Source organism: Sinocyclocheilus grahami, unplaced genomic scaffold (genome assembly GCF_001515645.1).
Source record: "Sinocyclocheilus grahami isolate Dianchi unplaced genomic scaffold, SAMN03320097.WGS_v1.1 scaffold56.1, whole genome shotgun sequence".
Classification (NCBI taxonomy): Eukaryota; Metazoa; Chordata; class Actinopteri; order Cypriniformes; family Cyprinidae; genus Sinocyclocheilus; species Sinocyclocheilus grahami.
The window spans coordinates 615,819-640,454 of record NW_015505235.1 but is presented as its reverse complement, the minus strand read 5'-3'; the positions used below and the strand labels follow the sequence as shown (position 1 = coordinate 640,454).

General features: G+C 36.5%; 1 protein-coding gene across 1 annotated transcript in view; it reads right to left on the bottom strand.

Annotated features, from left to right (window-relative positions):
* Positions 1 to 3,804, bottom strand: part of LOC107584051 (intestine-specific homeobox) — a 6,347-nt gene extending 2,543 nt beyond the window's left edge. Inside the window, exons 1-3 of the mRNA XM_016270458.1 lie at positions 3,563 to 3,804; positions 3,269 to 3,420; positions 892 to 1,014 (exon numbers count right to left, since the gene is read on the bottom strand). Coding sequence (XP_016125944.1) covers positions 892 to 1,014; positions 3,269 to 3,420; positions 3,563 to 3,776 — 489 coding nt within the window. The 5' untranslated portion in view covers positions 3,777 to 3,804. The remainder of the gene's footprint in view (positions 1 to 891; positions 1,015 to 3,268; positions 3,421 to 3,562) is intronic.
* Positions 3,805 to 24,636: the final 20,832 nt, after the last annotated feature.

The following is a 24,636-nucleotide window of genomic DNA, read 5'->3' as shown; positions in this document are numbered from 1 at the left end:
ACAGATTAATTCAGTAACAAAATACACAGTGCTGCCTCGGAGACAATTGGTCTTACTTTGGCTTTGTTAAAAACTTTTTCTTGCCAAAACAGAGATAAACAGACAGCATTGTGACTAATATAACACACTTAATACTAGCATCTTGTTTGTTGAGCTGTTATATAAAATCTATTAATTTGCGATCGCGCTGACATTCGGGAAAGCAACACTCTTGATATACCGGTAGTTAGACATCACGTAACTATCACGACATAAATATTAAAAACTAAATTTCTTACAGGGCATTTTATTTTTGCCCCCATATATTGAATTATATTGTAAACTGATAGCCTTCATCCGGCACTGAAAAACTCTCATGATGTGTTTGTTTGTTTTTTGCAAAGTTACAAAATGTCAACTCGCACATCATTAAAATAACAGATAGGATATTAATACACAATAAATATCGCACACTCCTTGCTCATTTACTTTCTCCATGCGAAGCTGTCCAGTGCGTCACAGTGTCGTTTAATATTGCATGCATTTACCAAAGCCACGAGTTGTGATTAAACATACCTGTCGGCGTTGAGATTAGGTACTTTCTTTCCATTTCTCCTTAAATAGCCTGTCCGCCCTTCCAGGTCAAATTTCTTCTTTTGGACATGTTTAAAATCACCAGAAAATTGCCACACAAGCATCAGTTACAACGCAGCTATCATCATATTATCCTCGTGCTGCTCGAGATTCTGGCGCCGCTTTAAAACGCTTTAAAATCCCGAGGCGTAATATCACAGTAAATAAATGAGCCATTTGTTCCACTTTAAATTCAAAGTAAAATATTGTTGCGAATACACTTTATTTAGTGTAGTGATTGATGCAGTGATTGTGATGGAGGTGAATGAAAGTATTTACGGGAACACAGAGGACAGGAGTCAGGAGGTGAGTGTGTTTTGCATCTCTCAGCACGGTTAGCGGTCTGTGTGCTGCTTTAGCTTCACTGCGCCTCCACTTCGCCCGCCGGTTCTGGAACCAGATCTAAACAAATGTGATACACAACTGGACTTGTAGGCAAGCTTTATGAAGCACACATTTCGTAAACTTTCATTAAACATTTATTATATATACAATAGATAGATAGATAGATAATTTATCTGTTTTTTATGTCTTTTATCTATTTCTTTTTCTTTTTCTTTCTTTCTTTCTTTCTTTATTGCTTAAATAGCCCAAATATTGAGGCAAACTTTGTGAAGCAAACATTTCAAAAAGTTTCTTAAAACTACAAAAAAAAAAAGAATTATATATATAAGGTGTTGTATTTACAAATATTAAAATGTAAAAAATAAAAATTAAATATATGAATTGTTTTAATATATTATATATATATATATATATATAAAGATATTATATTAAGGTATTGTAGTTACAAATATTGATTGAAAATGAATATATATATTACCCATCACCCTGGACTACATTGCACTAATCACAAGCTCACCTGAAACCAATCACACACTGTCTTATGACTCTGTCTGCCAATCGTCGACCCACGCTAGCCCTAGGATTATTCTTGTGTCTTGCCCGCCATATTCCTGGTTGCCACTGTTTACCCTGCCTGTCTTATGACCATGTCTCTGTCTTCTCCAAATAAAGCTTTGCATATGGATCCACACGTCTCACGTCTCGTCAGCCCCGTAACACACACAGCTGCTACCAATAACACACACTGTATAAATCAGTCTCACACCACCATTTAACGCTATTGTTTAGCATTTATCACTTTGATAGCTACTTTACGGAGCCTGCCCTAGTTTTCATAGTCTAGTCATAGTCTTGCCTTGCCTGTTTTCCTGGTTCTTGCCATGTATCTTGGATTATGCTTGCTGTTTTGGACTGTGTTTGCTCCTCGCCTGGCCTTATGCTCACGTTTGCTGTCATCTGACTCAAGCCTGTTTAGGATTGCTCTTTTGTAAAAAAAAAAAAACTTTTTTTTCGTGCATAAGAAACATGAAATAAAAATAAAATAAATCAACTGAAATAAAATAAAATATAAAAAACTTTTTTTTTATTGCAGCTAGTTGCTAAGGCCGCATTTCTCATTTGAACTAAAACTGAAAAAAAAATGAATAAAAATATTTGATATGACCTTTTTAACTCTTCATGTAGTTCCATTTGACAGTCACTTTATTTCATGCATATATGACTATAAATAGGCATATATCATACTGAAAATTGATGAGGATAGTTAAATATAAATGAGGATAGTTAAAGTGCTTATATAGTAAAGGATTGTTGATTTAGTGTCTCTCTCTCTCTCTGTGTGTGTGTGTGTGGTATATACTGTATATCACCCTCTCTAGCAGACGTTGCAGGAGCAGAGTACAGTAGGGGGAAAGTCATTTCAAATCCTCGTAGAGCCTGAGCTGAATAATTCACTAACACAAAACTATTTATCCACACACTTCTAAAGGTCCTTCTGTAGAAACACAGGAGCAAGGCCACATATGCAGTGCAGAAGTCCTTCATGGACGACTCCAGGGAGAAACATTCATCTATATTTTATCACGTCGAGCGCATTTCACCTTTCTGGAAGCACTTGAAAGTCTTTTACCCCCAGAGACACTAGATGGCATCCTAAGACATCAAAAGCAGTGTGTATTTTATGTAAATCAGTCTCAGGAGCCATTTAAATGTGTCTGACTATATCAAATCCTGTTCTGATGCTGTATGTAAAATTGTATAGCTCTAAATCAAGAAAAAAATTTAAATCAATATATTCATAATCATAAATTAAAGCATGGGGAGGCTGAAATCCATATCACACCTCAATCAGAGCAAAATCAAATATGCATGTGTGCGTGTGTGTGACTCAAGCCTGTTTAGGATTGCTCTTTTGTCTTGCCTGTGCCATACCTGTTTGCTGTTGTTTGACCCTGCCTGTGTTTTTGACTGTTTATTAATAAAAGCTTGCACATGGATCCGCACGCCATTCGTCTCGTCAGCTCCGTAACATACATATATATATATATACACAAATATTTGCATATTATATTTTGTCAACATTTGTACCTTCATGTAAATTCATTAATTACTAAAAGATATTACAATTAAGAATAATCTGTTTAGTTACTACTTATTAATTATACACTTTTTACTTAGGCTATATGCCTGCATAATAACACGTAAACTACCCATATCTTCTGAAATAATACCCTGGTCATGGAAAACAAGATTATCCAGTGTCAGTTCATATATTTGAAGTAGTGTGTTTTCAGCAGACAGTGTAGTGTACCTGAACTCTTCCCTCAGACAGCTGCGTTCGACAGGCGAGCTGGTCTCTGGTGTGAACGTCAGGATAGTGTGTTTCCTGGAAAACTCTCTCCAGCTCCTCCAGCTGACTCACGGTGAACGTGATCCGTACCCGTCTGCACCCGGACCGCCGAGCTACCATCAGAATATAATAGATCTCATAACTTCAGTAAATACGTTCAAATAGGTTCAAAAGCTATACACTAAACCCGATCAATACTCAAGCAGTAAAACCTATTCAAAAATACATTGAAAGAGAAAATTAAGAAGAACACACCTGTGTATGGACTGATTTTAGGAGTGTCTGTCTTTATCTTGGTCTGTGTACATCCAGATGTTTTAAGTTTCTTGTCTGTTCTGTCAGGTCGGACAGGTTTTTTCAGTATTTCTTCAATAGAGTGTAACAGACGTTTTGGGCTGTTTGTGGCCGTCCTGCTCTCACGGGATGACGTCTCCACCTGTTTCTCTAACTCCACATCATCTAATTGCATTGTCTTTGAATCTTCTTCAGTGTCTCAAAAGTTCAGGATACTATCCCAGAATGACTTGAAGCTGTCCAGCTTTTGTGTAATAGTAAGCAGCGTGAGTCTGTGTGTGTTGATATGACTGAAGCATTCATAGGAGGAGCAGCAGGTTTACTGTGTAACAAACCTCCTCAGTCATAAATGCTCTACCTCATCATGAACTGGTGCACATTTGACATCTCTGTCCAAATCACCAAAGATGTGAGATTTGGGTTTATAGATTGTGTAACATCTATTGGCACTTGTAGCAATGTAACAAGGTTTGCACTATTGGGATTGGTTACAAAACACAGCGTAGCAATCATCACAACTTCATGTTAAGTTTATTAAAAGAGCATTTTATGTAAATTATGACAACAGTTTTTAATTAAGCAGTGTTATTTTGGCAAACCCCTCTTCGTTAATAGTTAGTAGTGTACAGATGTGTGTGAGAACAGTAGCTGTTTATGCAGCACCTAGTGACGCTTCTTTAGACGACAGCGACATCAAGCGGTCAGCTCTAGAATTACACGTTTATTAAAGCTGCTGGATGCAATGATGAAAATCAAAATTGCACGTCTTTTTAGCCTATTAGGTCATCTATGGAGAGTCCCCACAAGGATAGCTGACCAGACATGTGTGTGTGTATTTGTTTATGCTACACTGAGGGGACCAAATGTCCCCACAAGGATAGTAAAACCTGACATTTTTGACATTGTGGGGACCGGCCAGCAGTTTTTTACTAAAAAATAGTAAATGATGTTTATCTGAAAACAATGCAAACAGGTTTTCTGTTTGGGGTAGGTTAAGGGTTAGGGGAAAGAAAATATTGTTTGGTCATGATAAAATAGTAATAGAAGTCTATGGAAAGTCCCCACAATTCACAGAAACAAATATGTGTGTGTGTGTGTGTGTGTGTGTGTGTGTGTGTGTGTAAAATTAAGAGAATTATTTTGAATATTTAGAATGTTGGAATTTAAACATCAAATTTGTATTCATTTTAAGTGATTATTTAATCAGTCTTCCAAAAGTCAATACATTTAATGCTAAATGAAATGCAACTTAAGTGTATAGATTAAAAATGCACATTTTTATATAGAAATTGGCAGGATGTTGGAATTAAATGTTGCAATTAAAATATTTACATTTAATCTTTTTTAATTACAATTAATTAAACAATGCATGATGGGTGATTATTTATGCAATTTATGCTAAATTAAATTAACTTAAAATTAAATATTACATTTTTCTTTTTTTTTTCTTTTTTTGCTTATGCCATATTTATTTTTAAGATGTTACTGTTTGAATTAAATATGACCATTCAGAATGAGTTGTCAGAATGGCTTATAGAACTTCTTTTGTATTTTTAGTACCAGTCAGTCAGCATGCTGAGTCAGATCTGTTTTACATTAAGCTGCAACATGGGCATTGTGTATATAATGCACCGTGCCATTCCAAGCATACTTAACATGCTATACTAAATTGATTATTGAAGGAATATGTGAACAGTTTTCTTTTCTCGGCTTCACTTTCTCTCTCTTTCCTCTCCGGCATCTGCTGCTCCTCTGACAGTCGACCTTTTCTCCCTGAGTCTCGGCTGTAATCTGTCTCTCTGAGAGGCAGGAGTAACACACAATCCCTCCTGCGCTCGCAGCCTCACGGTCAATTTACATCCCGACAATATGGCACGGTTTAACAACACCAATATTCCCTTACAGCAGTGGTTGTCAACCTTTTATGACCTGAGATCCCTCAACATGTTGAACCCAGAGCTCCTGTTATAAAACAAAGCAACCATATTATAATTGATATATTACAATTAGAATTATAATATTTTCAAATGAATATAAATAGATCAAAATAGTAAAATAAATAGATTTGAGAAAATATATATTATTTTAATGTTATTTTTGTATTTTTATTTAAAAAAATATTTATAATTAATAACAATTTAGAAACACATTAAATAATGTTTTAAGTAATTTGTGTTTATCAGTCCACAGTTTCCCTGCAGTACTTTCATGGGTCTGTGGACCTTCTTTTGAAACCTTTGGCTTTACAGGATGAAATTGAGTTTGTGACAAATAACTCTGAACTGCAGAAGTGTGACAATATCACACCTGTTAACTCCGAGCCTGCAGCTAAAGAGCACAGGTCTGTAAAGTTCTCACAAGTGACAGAAAATTTGGAACACGGCTGTGTTTGGAATGAAACAGCAGCGTAGTGCACACTACATAGTATGTACTGTGTACTGTTTGCTAGCTTTAATAAGTGAACAGTATGCGCAACTATGCAATATGCAACAACAAACGTTTTGTATTGTTGTCACATGAAACAATACTGACTGTTTAAATCAGACAAACATTCAAAATGCCATTGCACAAAAAAATGCATTTTTAATCTTTAATATCTAATGTTAAGTTGCATGTAATTTAGCATACATTGTCTTTATTGTTGGCAGTCTGATGAAATAGTCACTCAAATAAGAAATTAACTTTGAATAAAAACAATGACTATTGTAATTCCAGCATTCTAAATATTCTAAATAAATATAATTAATATTCTAATTAATTATAAAGTTTATTTATTTATCTATTTATATAAAATATCTTAACTTTTGGCTGTCTGATCAAATAATCAGATCGTTCAAATAAGAATTTTAAATTTACTTTAAACATTTAAAAATGTAATTTAAATATTTAAATTCCAACATTCTAAAGATTCTTACTATTTCCTTAAATTCAAAACTTTTTTTATTTACTACTATAGTCATTTGTGAAGTTGAATGCATTGCATTGTGGGATCCGTTATTTCCATGTATACAGATAATTTGCACACTATCCATACTGCATATTGCAAAAATAGTATGCTAATATTCTTTTCTATTTTTCGATGTCATTAGTTACCTGAGGTGCACGCGATTCAGTGCTATTGGTTGATTTATACAGAGCTGTCACAGCCCGTTGGCTCGTCTACTAACAGTCGACATGCCGATGCCAGTCAATTCAGCGAAGGTCAATCTCAAACACTACTCCAGAGTGAAGGCTTTGGCACAGTCTGATGGCACCGCATCTTCCAGGTGGAAAGCATTTGAGCGAGCGCATTTCATGCAACATTAAAGATACTGCGATCAGTCCAAAGTGCACAAAATTCCTTCTGAATATTCTGTCATCATTTTTTCCCAGTTTGACTTTTTTCTCAGTCTTTTGAAACCTTTGGCTTTACAGGATGAAATTGAGTTTGTGACAAATAACTCTGAACTGCAGAAGTGTGACAATATCACACCTGTTAACTCCGAGCCTGCAGCTAAAGAGCACAGGTCTGTAAAGTTCTCACAAGTGACAGAAAATTTGGAACACGGCTGTGTTTGGAATGAAACAGCAGCGTAGTGCACACTACATAGTATGTACTGTGTACTGTTTGCTAGCTTTAATAAGTGAACAGTATGCGCAACTATGCAATATGCAACAACAAACGTTTTGTATTGTTGTCACATGAAACAATACTGACTGTTTAAATCAGACAAACATTCAAAATGCCATTGCACAAAAAAATGCATTTTTAATCTTTAATATCTAATGTTAAGTTGCATGTAATTTAGCATACATTGTCTTTATTGTTGGCAGTCTGATGAAATAGTCACTCAAATAAGAAATTAACTTTGAATAAAAACAATGACTATTGTAATTCCAGCATTCTAAATATTCTAAATAAATATAATTAATATTCTAATTAATTATAAAGTTTATTTATTTATATAAAATAATAAAATATCTTAACTTTTGGCTGTCTGATCAAATAATCAGATCGTTCAAATAAGAATTTTAAATTTACTTTAAACATTTAAAAATGTAATTTAAATATTTAAATTCCAACATTCTAAAGATTCTTACTATTTCCTTAAATTCAAAACTTTTTTTATTTACTACTATAGTCATTTGTGAAGTTGAATGCATTGCATTGTGGGATCCGTTATTTCCATGTATACAGATAATTTGCACACTATCCATACTGCATATTGCAAAAATAGTATGCTAATATTCTTTTCTATTTTTCGATGTCATTAGTTACCTGAGGTGCACGCGATTCAGTGCTATTGGTTGATTTATACAGAGCTGTCACAGCCCGTTGGCTCGTCTACTAACAGTCGACATGCCGATGCCAGTCAATTCAGCGAAGGTCAATCTCAAACACTACTCCAGGGTGAAGGCTTTGGCACAGTCTGATGGCACCGCATCTTCCAGGTGGAAAGCATTTGAGCGAGCGCATTTCATGCAACATTAAAGATACTGCGATCAGTCCAAAGTGCACAAAATTCCTTCTGAATATTCTGTCATAATTTTTTCCCAGTTTGACTTTTTTCTCAGATTATAGCTTTGTGTGAAGCACAGAATGATATTTAAGTCATTTATTTACTGATACTGTCACATATACTAATTTAATGGTGCTTTTTAGAGTAAATAGGGACGGAAGTGTAAATGATGACATAATGAAAATTTTGAACTGTCTCTTTAAGTTGGTGTTACATTATCAGAAGGGCAGTTAGTTGCTGCTTCTGCTGTATATGGAGGACACACATCAGACTGTTCAGTATGCATCGTACTCTACATGCCCGTATCTATTTCTGACCATCCTTCACTCGCCTAAAGGTTATATGACTCACAGAATTCCACCAAACAGGCTGGAGTTTCTGTGTGCCGTAGGACCTGCTTCATTATTCCCTCGCTAATTGTCCTGTGTCCTGTTCTGTCTCGGTTCTTTGCGTTATTTCCCCTTCAAATCTTAACGGAAAGTTCTTAATCTCGGTAAAGGCACTGCAGTTTCATTGTGCATTCTGTTCACAGTTCACACAGGGAAGCTCGTTTTGGTGCAGACTGGTGGAGTTCGATAGTCTCACATAAAAAAAAAAAAGTGAGACTATCGTTTTTTTGTGTCATGACATACATACATTATCACACATATTTGCATGCATATTTGCATGGCAACCACCTAGAACAGTGGTTCTCAAACCTGTCCTGCCCTGCACATTTTGTATGTTTCCCTCATCAATCACACCTGATTCGACTCACCAGCTCATTAGTGGAGACTGCAAGACCTGAAGTGGGGGTACTGCTGGGGGTACTTCATGGAGAGGTTTGAGAACCACTGACCCAGAACATCCTAACAACCATATTGAAATGCCTTGGCAACCACTCACAGCCGCATAACAACTGTGCAGCAACATCTTGGTAACGACCTAGAACACTGTAGCAACACGTTTAAACTACTAAAAGGATTTTCATAAATAGCATGAACCTAGCAACCACCCAACTCACCTTAGCAACTATACATAACAACTTGACAACCACTAGCAACCACAGGTAATTGCTAGGGTAACAACTTGGAACACAATGACATCCCACAGAACACAAGTAAACGAAGACAAATGCCATGGCAACTACCTAGAACATTCTAACAACACATAGAAATGCCTTAGTTGGCAGCCATTCACAACTGCATAGCAACTGTTTAGTCACATCTTGACAATCACCTAGAAGACTGTAGCAACTGCATAGCAGCAGGCTAAAACTATTAAGAATATTTTTGAAACTACACAGCAAGGCCCTGACAACCACCAGCAACACAAAATCCATGCCAATGCCATGGCAACCACCAAGAACATCCTAACAACCTAATTGAAATGCCCTGGCAACCAACCAAGGCTGCACAGCAACTCCATAGCAACATCTTGGTAACCACCTTGAACATTGTAGCAACACGCTTAAACTACTAAGAAATTTTTTTTACATAGCAATTCCTCAGCAACCATCCAACTCACCTTAGCAACTATATAACAACACCCCGACAACCACCCACAATACACTAGCAACCGCAAGAAATGGCAAGGGCAACAATCTGGAACAACCACCCACAGCTGCATAGCAACATCCTGGTAACTAGTAGCATCTGCATAGCAACAGGCCAAAACTACCAACAACATTTTGCAATGCCCTGGCAACCACTCACAACCGCTTAGCAACTACAGAACAGAGCCCTGGCAACCATCCAAAACAATACCAGTACCCTAGCAACCACATAAAACAGCTTTTCAATCACACAATACACTAGTAATGCCCTGGCAACCGGCCATAGCGCTGGAGCATCACGCGAGTGAGTTTTCCCACAGCAGCATCATTCACATGTTTCTCAGACAATCTGAACATCTGGTTTATTTAGGGCCCTATGAAATTTATGTAAAAAATTGTTTTTTTAAATTCCGTTTTTTCCATTGAAATTTTTCTGGATTTGATAAAAAAACTTTTTATAAAAAATATATTTCTTTTTTTTTCTTTTTTTTCAGAAATACTGTGTTGAGCTTTTACATTTTTCTGGTAAATAAATTCTGGTAAATAATTTTCTAGTAAATATACCTTAAAAATAATGTTTTAATAATCATTTTATTATTAGTAGTAGTATTATCATTACATTAAGTAATATATTTCTGTCACAGTTTCTTCAAGTTAAACCAAACTTTTATTTTGACGGTTAAGACTTAAGTTTGCGTCTGCGCCATTCATTCACACAGAGGCACGCAGAACATGTAGGATTCAAATTTAAATAGTATTTTGCGGCTTAATATTTAGCTTTTGATTCAAGTTTACTGATCTATGGCAAGGGCAACAATCTGGAACAACCACCCACAGCTGCATAGCAACATCCTGGTAACTAGTAGCATCTGCATAGCAACAGGCCAAAACTACCAACAACATTTTGCAATGCCCTGGCAACCACTCACAACCGCTTAGCAACTACAGAACAGAGCCCTGGCAACCATCCAAAACAATACCAGTACCCTAGCAACCACATAAAACAGCTTTTCAATCACACAATACACTAGTAATGCCCTGGCAACCGGCCATAGCGCTGGAGCATCACGCGAGTGAGTTTTCCCACAGCAGCATCATTCACATGTTTCTCAGACAATCTGAACATCTGGTTTATTTAGGGCCCTATGAAATTTATGTAAAAAATTGTTTTTTTAAATTCCGTTTTTTCCATTGAAATTTTTCTGGATTTGATAAAAAAAACTTTTTATAAAAAATACATTTCTTTTTTTTTCTTTTTTTTCAGAAATACTGTGTTGAGCTTTTACATTTTTCTGGTAAATAAATTCTGGTAAATAATTTTCTGGTAAATATACCTTAAAAATAATGTTTTAATAATCATTTTATTATTAGTAGTAGTATTATCATTACATTAAGTAATATATTTCTGTCACAGTTTCTTCAAGTTAAACCAAACTTTTATTTTGACGGTTAAGACTTAAGTTTGCGTCTGCGCCATTCATTCACACAGAGGCACGCAGAACATGTAGGATTCAAATTTAAATAGTATTTTGCGGCTTAATATTTAGCTTTTGATTCAAGTTTACTGATCTACTTTTGATTTATTCATAAAAAATTTGGCATATTCCATGACATTCCGCTTTATACAGTAAATTCAGTTTTTATGACTGGATTCTGCGATTCCGTCCTCTTTTTTTTTTTTTGCATCGGGGGAATCCTATTTATTTATTTGGGACCTATTTATTTTCTATCATTTCTTCCTTGAACAGATGATTGCATAACTGGTCTTATTATCATGCAGAACTGGACATAGATATGCATATCATATAACATACACACTTTGAATTGGTAATACAGTCGTTGTGCTGTCAGTGCTGTGCTGACATGAGAAGGAGCCTCCAGTCATGATCATTCACATCTCCTGCTTCTGATTATGTTTTTCCAAGCATCATTACCCATCAGTCCAAGGATCGTGGAATGAACCAAAAGGAGGGGGGGGGATTGGGTTGCAGAACAAGAGGCCATGTGCTCCATGATAACAAAGCCCAAGTAGACCTCACCGAAATCGTGACAGTTTGAGTTACAGGAATGAGCATCAGCATCAGTTAATCTACAACCGGAAGCACATAATAGTCATGTGAGCTGTCCGGGTGAAGTTTGATAGTGTAATCTCATGGATGTAGGTGGGCCCGACTGCTTCAGCCAGCAGACTCCTTTGTCTTGAAGGCAGAAGCAGCTGCTTTGGAAGGTTAGCCGCTCTGACGTGAATGACAGTACAGAGGAGAACGCTGTCAGGCCAGATTTAGTCTGGCTGCTTTGCACTCTCTGATCTGAGACAGACACGGTTTTTGGGCCCATTAACCCTGAAATGAAATCAGCGTCAAGTCAATCGCCGCTCCTCCTCTGCCTTCTGTCTTTCGGTATGGAGACGGCTGAAGGTTGAGCTCTCCAACCAGAGGAAGGAGAAATTACGAACTCTAAACCCAACGACTGGCAGCACATACACAGACTTTCAGTCAGTAAAATCAATGTTCTGTACTCTATACAATCCAACACGACATTCAAAGATACTTCTGCTGTAAGCTGCTTGTTTTCAAACTTTCTGTATTACCAGACACTAGGAGTGTATCTAATAAATATTAGTACAATTATTATTTAAAAATATTAATAAGCTAATAAAAAAATGTGTAATAAATAAATAAACAAACTGGTTGGAAACACTTTTCAAAAATTGCGCAGAAAAAGAAAGTAACACTTAGAAATCTGGGAAAGCTAAAATAATACGTTCTTGTAAAACTCCAATAATATTTGTTTTATTTACAACTTTTTACAAACAAACAAACAAAATGACAGTGTTAAACAAAAGTTGTTGAGGGGGTATATTATTTCTGAAGGATCATGTGACATTGAAGACTGGATGTAATGATGCTGAACATTTAGCTTTGATCACAGGACTAAATTACATTTTAAATATTCAAATAGAAAACAGTTATTTTAAATAGTAAAATATTTCAACATTTTACTGTTTTTGCTATACTTTGGATCAAATAAATGCAGGCTTGTGAGCAGAAGATACTTCTTTAAAAATCTTACTGTTCAAAAACTTTTGACTGGCAGTTCAAGGACATTCAAGGACTCAAGGACTCAAGGACATTCACAGAGTTGTCTATAAGCCACTCTTGCTGTGTGTTTAGGGTCACTGTCCTGTTGGAAGGTGAACCTTCTGCCCAGTCTGAGTTTCTGAATGCTCTGGACTGGGTTTTCATTAAAGCTATCTCAATATTTTGGTGCATTGAGCTTTTCTTCTACTCTGATGAGACCCTCAGTCCCTGCTGCTGAAAAACAGCCCCACAGCATGAGGCTGCTCCCAGCACACTTTACTTTTGGGATGCTACTCTGGTATATATGTATGTGTATTTTTTATTTTTTTTTATCTATAATTTAACAGTTAAAAATGTATTATATTATTTATTAATTCATTCATTAAATTATTTATTCAAATGTTTAATAATTTATTTTCATGTATTCAACTAAAAAATCATATAAAATGATAACATGAACCATTGAAGAACCATAAGAATTGCATTGAATTTGTCAGCTAAAATATAGTTTTATAGTTCCCAGTTTTGTTTTCTATATTTTCACTACCAAAAAGAAAAACACCATTTACTCTGCTTTCATTTGCTGCAGTATGATCAGATCTCCTGCTCTTCTGTCCTGAGGGCTGATTTGGGAACATGAGGCTTGTCATCTCTGACAAACATCAGATGATGATCATCATGACGGTGGTTGTTCCTCGTTAGCCTGCGGCGGTGTGCGTCGTGGTTCCTGTAGTCCTGACTTGTATGACAGCATTACCTGGACCACAGAAAACAGCACAGAAAAGGGCAGCGCTGTCAGAGAGAATGTCCTGCATCCATCCGACAGAAATGTGTGTGTGTGTTTAATGTTCAAACATGAGGATGGGTGGACTGTCACATTCACAGATGGATGTTTAAGAATGGCATACTACTTCTGCTGTATCCCACAATGCAATCAGCTCAACTTGACCTTCCATATCTCTGTATTGCATGTTTTTAAATGTTTCAAATTGCAGAATGCGCATCTCATTGCAGATTTACGTCAAATGATATGCAGTTGTCAACTTGGAAATAATTATGCTTATTTAAATATTTTCAAAAATTCAGTTTAGTATGAAAATGTCTTAATCAGATTAGGTGTCAAAAACATGTTGGGTGTGTATTGTACTGTGTCCCATTCAGAGATACCGTATTGTACACATTATATACTGTACTTTTTTAATTACTAAAATAAATGCAATTAAATTGAGTAAAAAACTGCATATAAATTATAAATGAATTTAAAAACTGTACTGACATACTTAAAAAAACAATAAAAATGACAAAACAGACAAAAAATTACTAAAATTTTAACTAAAACTAAAACAGAAAATTATTTTGGTTATAAGTTGTTAGAGTTAGTGATATAGACATTCTGTATTGAAAGAAAAATGATGAAAAAGCACAATAACATTTCTAAAACTTTAACTAAAATAAACATTAAAAATGCAAAAACTACAAATAAAAACTAATTCAAAATAATAAAAACTATTAGTAGAAGTATTACTATTTTAGTGTGTCAACGATACTAAAATAATACTAGGATACAGTAGTGCACACTGAGTAGAAATAATTTTCACTCAGAAATTGCTAGTAAATATACTAATTGCTCATACATTTTTTTTTAAATAAATGGCAAGTAACATTAAATTTTGAGAAAACTAGCACAGTGTGCTGTTACAAACACAACCAGAGAAATAAATGTGCGAGAGCAGAGACATGAAGTGTGCAAAGCAATAGTTAAAGTGTCATTGCAGGAAAGCTCTGTGTTTCTGTCAGGCGTCTAATGTTCTCGTCGCGGCCCGCTGAGCAAACATGAACATGCGTGCGGTCCCAGAATTTCAAAATATAAGCTCATAATTGCTTGACATAAATTTGTAATTCTGAGAAGGAAAGTCAGAAAAAAAAGTAAGACTGTAATATAAAAAGACTTTACTTTTTTATTTTTATCCTGTGGCATAACAAAACAACAACAACAACAAATTATTTCAAGATGTAAATTAATAAATAAAAAATTTTATATCGCGTCTTTGATAATTCACACTGCGTGATTGTCACTCGCGTGAACGAGCACCGATTTGCCTCCGATTTCGGGCATTTGTCGGCGATTTCGCAAAACCTGTCGGCGAGTGAAAAATTGGGCTAAAATCATGCAGTGTGAACTCTGCATAACCATTTACTGCCGTCGTCAAATCAAACACTTGCACTCTTTGCATTCTCTGCATGTCCTAAAATGTAAACCACTTCAGATGTAGGAAATATAAAGCAATATGTCTCAGTTGACCATGTTATGCTTTTTTGTGCATTGTCTGTGGACAACACCTCTACCATAAATCCCAGCTTAATAAAGCTTACGGCGTACATTTTCCGTCTCTGTTGAGTTCAGCCTCAGTGCTGCTGATGTAGGTTACTCTTGTAGCAATGTAGTTACATTTCGTTACACTGCCATTGCCCTTTACACCGAACTAGCATGATTTCGCATAGACTTGTACACATAATTAACAAACAGTTTTGCAGTTGTGAGACCAGTGCACCTGCGTTGTCACAGTCTGTCCTCGTTGTGACTGTTATTTGTCTAATGTTTGCTTTGTAAATGCGCATATCACTGCGCTAATTGTCAAGATATCCTTTCTAGCTGACAGGTTCTGCTAATTGGCAATCAACCTCATGTGACTGTTCTTTTGCAGCTGCATTTGCAATTTTGGATTTAATTACATTGAAGTCAGGAGCATCCTTTTGTAGCGTCTCTGTTGTTTTATTCACAATCTGTGTCAACACTGCTTGCACTCATACAATGCAACGTGCAAATGCATCTGAAATAGCTACTAAAATGCTACAAAAAATGAAATGGCCAGCACAGCGTTACATGAGACTAGCATTGCAGGACATACAGAAATGGATGGGTTTTTCCAGCACATCACTGCCAGGTCAGGCTCCATATCCATGTAAAAAGGTGCTCAGATGCAGCTCTAAGAGTGAAAGCAGATAAATACTTCAGGCGCCATTTACAGTGAAGAAACTCAATGGTCTGTTCGCCTCAGTCTGAGGACTGAAGGATGAATATAGAGAAAGAAGCAGGAAGCAGAAGCAGAACGAAGGAAAGACATGGGGAATAGTTTGGCTAAGAGAGACTGTCCTTTAGAGAATCAATAAATGAATGCTTAAAAAACCTGTCCAAGTCACGTTTCAGCCCGAAATCAAAAGAAATTAAACTTTGCAAATGCAGTCTTTTTCTCAAGGTATAAATAAGCACTCAAATTTTCCTACTTTAATACTATTTAAATTGTAAAGTATTTATGCATCATTTATCACATTAAAGTAATAAAACTGGGCTTAATTATCATTAAAATATATAAATTTTTAATGGTCATAGGCTTCTTTTTATGCAAAATATAATTTCATATTTTTCTGTATGATTTCTTTGCAAGATGAGCCATGTTATTGACGGGTGTGAGAGACAAAAATAAAATGCAATGAAAATCAATGCAGATGGCAAGGGTACAGCAAAAGGCTAAGAAAGGGTTGAGTTGGCAAAGGATGAAGTTACTGACATTTCGATTAGACATGGAAAGGTCGTCAGTGTCCCAAGATACCAGTGTTGTTCAACTTTGACCTCTAGTACAAAATCCTTGTCCATGTCTTCATGTTGCACTACTATGGCTAAATGGTAGGACTATTTTCTGTTGCTTTCATCTTCATTTTAAAACGCTTTTTGATGCAATTCAAATCAATAAGTTCATAGAGATGACACCAATCTTACTGTATATAGGATACACAGCAAGATTCAGTCTTTGCTCATTGGTAGTTGCATGTTGAGATGATTTTGTGATTTGCATTTTTATATTTTGCATCGCTGCCACCAACAAAAAAAAAAGTTCCAAACAAAGTCACAGCAGAATAACTGGCACACCAGGAAACACACAGTGTTTCTATGCTGAATGATTCAGTGTTTCTTAACAAATCAGTTGAGTGATCAATTGACTTGCTCAGAAAGATAATCACTTTTTTCATAATGAGTCATTTTTGAACAAGTCAGTTGAGTGAATGATTCAATCACACACTCATAAAGATAGTCACAGGTATTGAAAATAAAATAGTTTTACCTACACTATGTAGACTATATATGTATAATAATATAATTTAGATATTTAAAATGAAATAAGACCGTAATTAGTCTATAAGTCTATATATGTTTGAAAAGCCTATTTATTTCATTTGTGCATGACAGCAACTTTCCAACATGCAATTCATTGGATTTTGGCTTCAATATTTCAGTCCATCTTTGCCTGAAGTGTCTGTGTCATGCATTTCATCTGAAATAGCTACTAAAATGCTACAAAAAATGAAATGGCCAGCACAGCGTTACATGAGACTAGCATTGCAGGACATACAGAAATGGATGGGTTTTTCCAGCACATCACTGCCAGGTCAGGCTCCATATCCATGTAAAAAGGTGCTCAGATGCAGCTCTAAGAGTGAAAGCAGATAAATACTTCAGGCGCCATTTACAGTGAAGAAACTCAATGGTCTGTTCGCCTCAGTCTGAGGACTGAAGGATGAATATAGAGAAAGAAGCAGGAAGCAGAAGCAGAACGAAGGAAAGACATGGGGAATAGTTTGGCTAAGAGAGACTGTCCTTTAGAGAATCAATAAATGAATGCTTAAAAAACCTGTCCAAGTCACGTTTCAGCCCGAAATCAAAAGAAATTAAACTTTGCAAATGCAGTCTTTTTCTCAAGGTATAAATAAGCACTCAAATTTTCCTACTTTAATACTATTTAAATTGTAAAGTATTTATGCATCATTTATCACATTAAAGTAATAAAACTGGGCTTAATTATCATTAAAATATATAAATTTTTAATGGTCATAGGCTTCTTTTTATGCAAAATATAATTTTATATTTTTCTGTATGATTTCTTTGCAAGATGAGCCATGTTATTGACAGGTGTGAGAGACAAAAATAAAATGCAATGAAAATCAATGCAGATGGCAAGGGTACAGCAAAAGGCTAAGAAAGGGTTGAGTTGGCAAAGGATGAAGTTACTGACATTTCGATTAGACATGGAAAGGTCGTCAGTGTCCCAAGATACCAGTGTTGTTCAACTTTGACCTCTAGTACAAAATCCTTGTCCATGTCTTCATGTTGCACTACTATGGCTAAATGGTAGGACTATTTTCTGTTGCTTTCATCTTCATTTTAAAACGCTTTTTGATGCAATTCAAATCAATAAGTTCATAGAGATGACACCAATCTTACTGTATATAGGATACACAGCAAGATTCAGTCTTTGCTCATTGGTAGTTGCATGTTGAGATGATTTTGTGATTTGCATTTTTATATTTTGCATCGCTGCCACCAACAAAAAAAAAAGTTCCAAACAAAGTCACAGCAGAATAACTGGCACACCAGGAAACACACAGTGTTTCTATGCTGAATGATTCAGTGTTTCTTAACAAATCAGTTGAGTGATCAATTGACTTGCTCAGAAAGATAATCACTTTTTTCATAATGAGTCATTTTTGAACAAGTCAGTTGAGTGAATGATTCAATCACACACTCATAAAGATAGTCACAGGTATTGAAAATAAAATAGTTTTACCTACACTATGTAGACTATATATGTATAATAATATAATTTAGATATTTAAAATGAAATAAGACCGTAATTAGTCTATAAGTCTATATATGTTTGAAAAGCCTATTTATTTCATTTGTGCATGACAGCAACTTTCCAACATGCAATTCATTGGATTTTGGCTTCAATATTTCAGTCCATCTTTGCCTGAAGTGTCTGTGTCATGCATTTCATTCATATTTTTGGGTCTTTGCTTTCCTGAGAGTCAAGGCATGAATATATAGTCAAGCTCTGGTGTAGTCCATAAATATTTGCCTTTAAGTCTGGCAAAAAGAAGAAGAATAAGAAACCGAGCATTCTTTAGTCCATTTTTGCTTTCATTTCCCTTATTTGACTTTTTCAGCAAAACAGTATTAAAATAATACCATATACAAGGGACTCGAGACAAGGGCATATTCAGCTACAACCTCCTACATGCACAAAGAGCTTTTGATTTGTTCTGGGAACTGGAGCAGAACATCCTGGACTAAAAAAAAAAGTATAGCATTCAGAGTCAGCACACTTACAGAAGGAGACAGGGATGGAAAACAAACATGTCTCCTCATATCACTGCTGTAACATAGAAGTGAGATGCTGAGACGTCAGCGTAGCTGAGCAGAAGAGTATGATTAGTGTTTTCCTGAGGTGTGACCAAATATATCTACTGTGCTATAGCTATACTAGCACAGAGAGTGGTAAAATCATTTTCATACGAGGTGTATAAATGAAAACCTGCAGTGGAATCTCTTCAGAAGCTGCTAATGACAGCCATGGGCAGGTTTCGCATCTCCAGATGCCGACTAACGAAAAGACGTTGCCAGTGTGTTTCCTTGGAAACTCCTTGAATAACAATTGCTGCTAGATGTTTGTTGATGTTGCCAACTCTTCCAGTCTGATGCATGCCAGCATGTGCCTGTTTTTCAAGTGTGAGGTGCTGGTGTTGAACATATGCTTGGCAGCGCCGCATCTCATGCAAGCCAAAAACATGCAGCCCTGCACTTAGATGTTGACCTGGAGTCGATAAGACATGCCCTAAAAACATTTCTGACCAATCAAACCTTAGCAACTGTTTTCTCTTTTTAATAGAGTCCATCAGTCGGGTTCTGTAAGTAAAAATCCCATTCATTTTCTCCATAGCGGAATTGATTTTTAATGATTAAAAACCATTAATCAGACCTACTGAGAGCTACATGGTTGTTAATGAATGGTATATGCATCACTTAAAGCCATCAGCCCTCATTATGTCAACTTTTTTAAATAGTTGTGTTCAACATTGGAATATCTAGTGAAAAACTACATTACCCATGATTGTGCAAAAGAATCTCCACCAATCAGAGAGCTGATACAAACAAATTGCGCCAAAAGAACCGCCCACTCCCATTAAGCATAATGAATCAACTGAGTCTCTTTATGCTCTCAAACTACTTAAATATTTGTGTGTGTATATATATGCATATTTTGCGATGCATTTTATATGCATAATCAACCTATTTAAATCAAAAGTTTTATTTATCTGTCATCATTTGCAATGCTTCATGGGATTGTAGTTCTTTCCCCCATTAAAGCCATTAATTACACAGCCTTGTACCTTTTTTCTTGTACTTTTTTCTTCAAATCAAAGTTTGTAATGTTTGTAATGCTGGTTAGTTTGGTTTTAACAAAGACTTAAAAAAATTTCCTATGGGGAAAAATGATTCAGTGGATTCAAAACAGTTTTACTGCTTAATTTAGCCATTTCTTGTAAGAAAAACAAACCTAATTTCATGAGAAAATGTATAGTTCACAAGGTGGAGATGTCATATGAATTCATACAATGGGATTTGTAAGGACACGTGCAACTTTTAAAAATCATTGCCACACCAAGCAACACAAAGTGCTTGTTTGCTAATTGATTCAGTTTTTTTTTAACAAATCAGTTGAGTGAATAATTGACACACTCATAAAACAATCACTTGTTTCATAATAAGTCAGCGTTTTTAAACAAACCAATTGAGTGAACAATTCAATGACCCATTAATAAAGATATCCACTTGTTCTGTTGCTGATTGAATTGTTGCTTTTGAATGAATCAGTTGAACGAATGATTCAATAAACATATACTAGAAGGTCCATCCCTAAACCTAACAGTAAGTGGGGCGTAAGCAGATCATACGAAACCGTACAAATGAGATTGTATTTCGAATTAGCGGCCAGTTTGCCAAATGTAAAATAGTCACGCGTTTCCATGAGAGTTTGTTGGAAAAAACTTAAATTAAATGCTTTATATAGGTCCAACTCATGTAAGAATAATATTTCACTCATTATTGTGCCATTTCTATGGGATGTTCTCAGTTAGCAAATGTAACCGAGGGAGGCGGAGCTTAGTGAAGGGTGTTTTGGGAATTCAATGACATAATGGCTAGAAAGTGTGCTAAGTTTAGCATGTACTTGTTAATTTATTGAAAGTTGTGTGAAAAACTCCCATAGTGCCTGGCTCTCAGCCAGCATGGAACTTCACATGCTTACAAGAAAAGATCACAGCCAGGAACAGATTAGCCGTAAGTACAATGCTAAAGCTCATGGCAGAACTGTTGCTGGCGCCAACTCAGCCTCAATGAAGCATTGTGACGTTCCCCATTCAGTGTATTTTCCCTCGGAGAGCAAAGGCTGTGGTATGAATGTTGACTCTTGACACTTTTCCAATTGGATCTTGAAACGCTCGCCGCTGCGAGCTAATGTGAAGAGACGCTATGAAGCTCTGTGGAGACGCACAGCTGATTACATGTTGGGAGTCGACTCGCTCGCGACCCTTCATTTTGAGTGCCTAGCGTAGGATGTCAAACTTTTTCCAATTGGATCTTGAAACGCTCGCCGCTGCGAGCTAATGTGAAGAGACGCTATGAAGCTCTGTGGAGCTGATTACATGTTGGGAGTCGACTCGCTCGCGACCCTTCATTTTGAGTGCCTAGCGTAGGATGTCAAACGTGGACTGAACATTAATACCAGTATTTCTAAAAGCTATTGATGGCATCAGACGCTACACTGCAATTAACTGCTGCTAGCGTGTAATTCACATGGCACTGCAATGGCACCATCTTAAGAACAAAAGACAGGTTGTGGTTAGCTTGGTTTGCTAAGGCAAGCAACACTATTACTCGGGCTCTTACTTGGGGTAGTGATTTGAACAAACTCCTTATGCTAGGTCTGGTTTGTAACCTGGTAGCTTGTATAACTTTTCTATGCATCAGATTTGTGAATGTTAAAACAGGTGGATAAAATGTCACAGACACTCAGAACACCCTAGCAACCACTTAAAAACACACTAAATCCCAACCAGAACAACTTAGCAGCTGCATAGCAATTGGCTAAAACCACCCGATCAACTTAGCAACACACTAATAACCAACCAGAATAATTTAACAACCACATAGTAACACTAAAAACCAAAAAGGCAATCACAAAGCAGCACACTTAAAACCCCAAAACACTTAGAACATCTTAGTAACCACATAGCAACACACTAAAAACCAAGAACAGCTTAGAAACAGCATAGCAACACATTAAAAACACTTTAAACACATTCAAATAGCATAAAACACCATATAAACCAACCGGAACAACTTAGCAACCACAAAGCAACACACTAAAAACAACCAGAACAACTTGTCAACTGCAGAGCAGCACACTAAAAAAACTCCCATAACACCCTAGCAACCGTATAGCAACAAATTGAAAACCAACCAGACCAACTTAGCAACCACATAGCAACACACTAAAAAAACTCTTAGAACACTTTCAAATTGCACAGCAACACCCTACAAACCACCCAGAACACCCTAGCATCCACATAGCAACACACTAAAACCAAGAACAGCTTAGCAACAGCATAGCAACGCAATTAAAACATAAACCACCCAGAATACCTTAGCAACCACATAACAACACATTAAAAACCAAGAACAGCTGAGCAACAGCATAGCAACACCCTAAACCCCCCCCCCGAACACGCTAGCAACCACATAGCAACACATTAAAACCACTTAGAACACCTTAACATTGCATAGCAATGCCCTACAAACTATCCAGAACACCCTAGCAACCACATAGAAACACACTAAACAACAACCAGAACAACTTAGCAGCTGCAACACATTAAAGACCTCCCACAACACCCTAGCAACCACATAGCAACCCACTAAAAACCAAGAACAGGTCAGCAACCACATAGCAACACACTAAAAACCACCCAGAACATCCTAGCAACCACATTGCAATGCATTTAAGACCGTCCTGAATATCCTAGCAACTGCACAGAAATGTGTTAAAAGTTAACAACCACTCAGAACACCTTAGCAACCACCAACCGAGAACTGTGAAATCTAGTCTCTCCACACAGAGGGTTAATTGAATACGCTGAGTAGATGAAGCGTTGCGACGTCTTCAAATAACCCTCGTAAGAATATAAGTGTTTCTGTGTAAGAGTAGTCAGTCTCCTTCACTTTCTCTCACACTCGGCTGCCTGGCGACGTTGCCTTGGCAACTGCATTGCATCCGTGAAATCTGTGGAAGTACAATCCTGCCCCCCAAAAAAAGACACAAAGTCAAGGAGAAACACTGTGACGACTTAATTTTCTTCCCTAAATGAGAGTATATCGCTGGCATTTAAATTGATGAGCACTGAAAGAATTTCCCCTGACACTCGTCTCTCTGATAGATACAAGCCCCGCCCACTGAGACAGAGAGGAACCAATCAGCATCTAGCGTTTTGTTTGTGGAGATCAAGTGAGAAAGCCATTTAAGCTGCTTATATTGGCCATCTGAGCTTTAGCAATCAGGCTGTCTGATGAGGAGAAACACTGAAATTGTTTTGAATTGGCTGAAGTGCTCAGAATCTTAAAGGGATAGTTCAGCCAAAAATGAAAATTTACTTTTAATTTACTCACCCTCAGGTCACCCGAGATGTACTGTAAGTCAATGGCTACCGTCACTTTGAGAGTCAAAAAAGCATATACAGGTAAAACAAAATTAATTCCCGTGGCCTGAATTGAGGTCTTAGGAAGCGAAATGATTGGTCTGTGCAAGAAACTGAACATTATTTACAACATTATTACCTGTAATCTAGAACTGCAGGCAAACGGGGAGATCCAATTCTTGGACACTTTGATTCTATGAACTGGTTCAATTCACTAGACACCACATTCATGCAATTATATTATTAAAGCACACAATAATTATGACGTTTTACATGTCTAAAGCATATAAAGTGAATAAACATAAACATCACCATAAAAACTTTCATTTCACCCCTTCATTCGAGTGCTCTTAATTTTCTTCCCTAAATGAGAGTATATCGCTGGCATTTAAATTGATGAGCACTGAAAGAATTTCCCCTGACACTCGTCTCTCTGATAGATACAAGCCCCGCCCACTGAGACAGAGAGGAACCAATCAGCATCTAGCGTTTTGTTTGTGGAGATCAAGTGAGAAAGCCATTTAAGCTGCTTATATTGGCCATCTGAGCTTTAGCAATCAGGCTGTCTGATGAGGAGAAACACTGAAATTGTTTTGAATTGGCTGAAGTGCTCAGAATCTTAAAGGGATAGTTCAGCCAAAAATGAAAATTTACTTTTAATTTACTCACCCTCAGGTCACCCGAGATGTACTGTAAGTCAATGGCTACCGTCACTTTGAGAGTCAAAAAAGCATATACAGGTAAAACAAAATTAATTCCCGTGGCCTGAATTGAGGTCTTAGGAAGCGAAATGATTGGTCTGTGCAAGAAACTGAACATTATTTACAACATTATTACCTGTAATCTAGAACTGCAGGCAAACGGGGAGATCCAATTCTTGGACACTTTGATTCTATGAACTGGTTCAATTCACTAGACACCACATTCATGCAATTATATTATTAAAGCACACAATAATTATGACGTTTTACATGTCTAAAGCATATAAAGTGAATAAACATAAACATCACCATAAAAACTTTCATTTCACCCCTTCATTCGAGTGCTTGGTTCACGCATGCACAAATCAGCAACTCATTGGTCTTCGGTCCGAGTTGAACTGTTTCCTCAGTTCAGTGACTGTTAGAGGAACTGGAGCACTGAATCAGTTCATTCATCACATGATCAGAAACGCTGCTATTTTGGCTCATTTCCAGTAGGAGTGACTGTCAGGCATCTGAAAGCGAGTTTGGATTGAGTAACTTGTAGATGTGTGCTACTCGAGCCACAAACTGTTTCAGATGATTCAGTCAGATTTGAACTTGTTCAACTAGTTCACCAAAAAGAACCGTTCAA